The sequence below is a fragment of the Priapulus caudatus genome, unplaced genomic scaffold (assembly GCF_000485595.1).
Source record: "Priapulus caudatus unplaced genomic scaffold, Priapulus_caudatus-5.0.1 Scaffold967, whole genome shotgun sequence".
Lineage (NCBI taxonomy): Eukaryota > Metazoa > Priapulida > Priapulimorpha > Priapulimorphida > Priapulidae > Priapulus > Priapulus caudatus.
In genome coordinates, this window is record NW_014578028.1 from 60,113 (window position 1) to 64,782 (window position 4,670).

Here is a 4,670-nt window from a genome sequence, read left to right on the forward strand (position 1 = left end):
TATAGCTCGCGTATGGTTGCCGCAGGGCTATAGTATCTTCCATTGCGGATGCGCGGGACCAACTTAGTCACACTTACTCGCGATTATAAAACGTCTGTGCTAGGCAATTAATGTGTCCTAGTAATACTAATAGTAAGAGCCCAGACCCAGTCCATTGACATATCATCAATACATGGGCTAAACGAAACAGGCAATATATACACATGACACTGGCACAATTGGTATCTCATCACAGCTCCTCATCACAGCACTGTACTGTAGGATAACATGAGGCAAGCAGGGCCTCAGCTATTCAAGTCTATTTCACACACACCACCGCTATCATAACCCGAACTCTAACCTAGCGTCAAAGCCTCGCTACCCCTCGTTCAGAATGAAGCCTTTGCTAGAGGCTAAATGTAACTTAACTATAGCCCATAAAACACCGTAATGATAACTCTTCACAGTCCAAGGGACTAAACCGAGTACAGGGACTATTGACCTGATTGATGCTCACCTCTTATCTTCTACAGATTGTAGCTACACTAGAGCTAAGTCGTAACCTGTCCAATCATCATTGTCTGCACATGTTTGCAAATGGTTTTTGCAATCGGTTTGTTAATTTATAAATATACAATCTCAAATTGATGTGAGGTAGATATAGGCTAGTAGTAGTAATTAGTAAATTAGTAATTAGTAATTAGTAAATTAGTAATTAGTAATTAGTAAATTAGTAATTAGTAATTAGTATTGCTCTTTATTTCTGTTTTACTGTGTCTACTACTACTAGTGTAATCGTAAACTGCAAATTTTTTTGCAGTTTGGTTTCAACGTGTTTCCCGATATTATGCGGCCGTTCAACACGCAGTATCGGGCGTACTCTGTTTCGATGATACCTGGTAACGAACGACGTGATGTGGAGGCAGGAGGAAAGAGTAAGCATCCTTGGCCGCATAACCATCATAGAATGGTATTGTACTCACAAATTTTGATCATAAAGGGGCGGCGTGGACTGTGATTGGAAGACACAAAGTGTCAATCCTCGGCGAGCGCCTCGGGATCATGGCCGCGTTTCGTCTAGATCCATTTTAAATGTTTCTGAAGTACCAGCCGTTAAGTAAGCGTTCTAATCATATTGTTTTTTGTTGTAGGATGGGAAACAACGGACTTGGGACATGATCAAAGTACATAACAGGTAGTTGAATTACACAAGCAACATCAACTTTCAATACAAGCAATTGTGACTAGTGCGTTACATCAAGCACACAACTACCTCTGCCAGTGTAGCCCCTTGGCTCCCGCTACAGGGCTATATAGAAAAGTATGGCGAACCCGGTGAGAAATCTTTGCATAGTGGCTGCCTACGCCGTACCAGGTGGTAAATAGAAAAGACCCCAACCAGCAAAATAAACGTTAGCTTGGGTTCGGCGGTCAAACCTCGAAGTCAACTCGCCATGATTTGGCCAAATTAGACCGTTTATCTAATTTGAACAATCGGACGAGGAGCATACGCAGCCATACAAAGATTTACTAGCAGTGCCAGGGATGCTTGTGAGCAGACACCCAGCACTCTGCAAATATTACTTGCCGAATACCCCCATACATTGCTGAACAGAACTGTTGAGGATTGAAGGGTTGCACAGATAGTGTTACATGTTACCCAACTTTACCAGCCAAAAGGTTGGGTGTCATGGTTTGCACTCGTCAAAACCTTTTGGAACGTTAATCTTTATCCAAATATAATCCAATCTTGGCCTGTCACGGCACCAGGCTGCTTGATAAGTGACCAGGTCGTGGATGGCAGCATACGTGCTGTGCTATTACAGCTGTTTCTCGGATTTTTCCTGCGTTAAGACTAGGAAACATTAACCAGTAGGGGCGAACCATACGAACTCGCAAGTCTAAAAGAGGGCATCCCACTTTAACTATTCACATTAGTAAATCGATTCGAAGATTCAAATGTGTTGTTACTCTCTATGTAATTTAAATTAGTGGAATTGTGGTTCTAAGTAGAAAATTCTATTCATTTCAATTTTTAATTGATGTATTTACTGCAGTAGTTACTCGTGATGACTATTAGTTATATTTTATAATTATTGAAATGGTACTAAATGTTATTTGTCATTTTTCAGTGTTTCTATTATCCTATACAACAGTACTAAAAAGAGTTTGGTTTTTGTCAAACAGTTTCGACCAGGTATGTATCTTGATTCTCACAATGACTTGTTAAGATTTGTATCTAATTAAAAAAAACTAGCAATAACTATAATTGCAGTAGACTTTCATTGAATTTCCATGACGTATACCCTACAAAGTAACACATAGCAGTTAAAGTAAGAAATAACAAAAGAGCAGCAACCGGCAGAATTAATAGTTCATTCCTGAAATTGTGCCACTCAAAAAAAAATCTCCGTCCGCAAGGTGGTGTATTTCTAAACTCTTTCTATTAGCTGCACCAGCTGTCGGCATGTTCCTCGATACTTGCATTGGTTATTAATCTAGTTTGCTCCATCGTTGTAGCGATATACATGAATGAGGCTATAACTGAGCCCGGAGAAGACGGTAGTGCAACGGTAGACACACGTCAGCACCCAGGCAGTCGTGGGCTGTCGTACGAACTATGTGCAGGCATTGTGGATAAGAACAAACCGCTGGCCGAGATCGCTCAGGACGAAATTCTGGAAGAGTGCGGGTATGCCGTACCGATAGACCGACTGGAAAAGGTTGCAACTTACAGGTACCTCGAGTGATTCTTCAGGACCATTGTATTGTGCATTCATACTATTTCCATTGTGTGCATACTTATATTAATCATTATTCAATGTATTCATATATCCGTATTGCATCTATGAACTCGAACGACCGTTTCCGTGCCTTTCTCTAATTATTTGATTAATAAAACGCTATGCACGTCTCTTTTTCTGCTCGCAGAACAGGCATAGGAACTTCGGGGGCGATGGGGACCATGTTTTACGCGGAGGTGGACGACTCGATGGTGGTGTCAAGCGGTGGCGGGAACCTGGCCGAGGGAGAACTCATCGAAGTGGTTCATCTTCCCGCCGAGGAGGCGTTAGACTTTCTCTGGAACGATGCTGTCAACAAACCCGGTGGTGTACTGATGGCTGTCATGTGGTTTTGCCATAATAAGTTGCCAAAAATCAAACAGACGGCTCTGGCAGAGGAGTGTAGTTAACAGTATAATACATGTAACTGTTGATTATAGGGTTGCAAACTTGCAACGGAAATTGTACTGTGATCGTGGCAAAAGGACTACAAACTGTGTATGGCATGAATTTCAGGAAAAAACTTCCATGTTAGTATTGTAAATGTATTTACACAGTAACACTGGACTATAAAACTCGTTTATATGAGCATATTACCATATAATTATGATATGAATGTATTATAATTATTTTTGGGGGTTTATTGTTTATTAACCATTTCGTATTATAAATGTATATACATCGTAACAATGAAATGTCGTACCAGTTTATATAATGAGCATATTAATCTATAATTATGATATGAAATTATAATTATTTTGGAGATATATATTGTTCATAAATTATTTCTTGTTGGTGTTTTTTTCTCATATTAGGCCTACTATTCCAGTCAAAATGTTAACGTTGTATCACCAGATCGGCCCTGTCCTGTAATATCACAATTACAGCAGTCACAGAAACATTAGAATTACAGATGAACGGAATGACAATTACATATAATCTCTAATTCCTGTGGCACAGATCCAAGCTAAGTCAGTACATCTGTCAGTGATCAGTAACACCTGATCAGGGGTGAATAATAGAGATAATCTATTATTCACCCCTGACCTGATCATTCGTTGTAAAGCTAAGCTAGAAAGTTGTAAAATAAAGCTATACAGTTGGGGGTTAAAACCCAGTTCAAATATTATTATAGTCTGGGTTATTCTGCATCTAAAGTTAAAAAAATGGCTCACAAGGGTATATATATATATATATCATAGACGTTCTCTCTTCACTTCTATTATATATATATATACTGAATCCCTATGGGTGATCAAACTACATGCAGTGGCCTTCGTACCGCTTCGTACACTCAGGCTTGGATACAGTGAGAGCGAGAGCGCCATCTGTCGTGGAGTTTGATGGGTGGGAATTATGGGTAAAATAATCGTCTCCGAAATGCAACACGTGTGATGTTGTGGACCTGTGGTTGTAAATACTGACTCACTGTGTTGACTTTACGTTTTGTTTTTTAACTATTTAGCTTCAGTTCCGGCGTTTAGCTAGGTGACAACAAACTATTCAACATGGTAAGCATTTCAGAGTGATATACTAATAGGCTTATATTATCTATGGTACTAGTATTACTCTGTGTACACTGACTGGCTAAAATAATCTGGACGGAATTTCAGCTACACAAGAGCCTTCAGGGATAGAGAAGATGTCCAGTCCTATCTTATCAACTAACATCATCCAATCCAATCACCGTACTGGACATCATCTCTATCCTTGAACCGAGCCTTACTCCCTTAGTAATAGCAGGAGTAAGATAATATTACTTAAGACGAATAGCGCCGGAGTGCTTTGTCTGATTTTAGCAATTGCCGACCAGAGATTCGGCGTTAAAGGCGGCCGGGCGAAGCGCGGTCGTATCGATCAAAGACAAGCCCACACTTCCCTGCTTAACCAGCGAGAAGTAACGGGAGG

The 4,670-nt window shown here is 40.2% G+C and overlaps 2 protein-coding genes across 2 annotated transcripts in view; both read left to right on the plus strand.

The window, feature by feature from the left end:
• The window catches only part of LOC106814708 (ubiquitin fusion degradation protein 1 homolog), a 13,516-nt gene that overhangs the window by 2,780 nt on the left and 6,066 nt on the right, over positions 1 to 4,670 (plus strand). Inside the window, exon 2 of the mRNA XM_014819056.1 lies at positions 770 to 914. Within this exon, the coding sequence (XP_014674542.1) occupies positions 770 to 914 (145 nt within the window). The remainder of the gene's footprint in view (positions 1 to 769; positions 915 to 4,670) is intronic.
• Positions 1,119 to 3,528, plus strand: LOC106814711 (uridine diphosphate glucose pyrophosphatase-like). The gene is made up of 4 exons (XM_014819058.1): positions 1,119 to 1,174; positions 2,112 to 2,176; positions 2,500 to 2,716; positions 2,911 to 3,528. The coding sequence occupies exons 1-4, from the start codon at positions 1,155 to 1,157 to the stop codon at positions 3,170 to 3,172; spliced, it is 564 nt and encodes a 187-aa protein (XP_014674544.1). The 5' UTR covers positions 1,119 to 1,154; the 3' UTR covers positions 3,173 to 3,528.

What these genes read in the sequence shown, in the direction of transcription:
- LOC106814711 (XM_014819058.1), top strand. Translation starts at nt 1,155, where the DNA reads ATGATCAAAGTACATAACAG. An exon ending in TGTCAAACAGTTTCGACCAG is followed by an intron (nt 2,177 to 2,499) that starts GTATGTATCTTG and finishes CCATCGTTGTAG; the next exon opens with CGATATACATGAATGAGGCT. An exon ending in GAAAAGGTTGCAACTTACAG is followed by an intron (nt 2,717 to 2,910) that starts GTACCTCGAGTG and finishes TTCTGCTCGCAG; the next exon opens with AACAGGCATAGGAACTTCGG.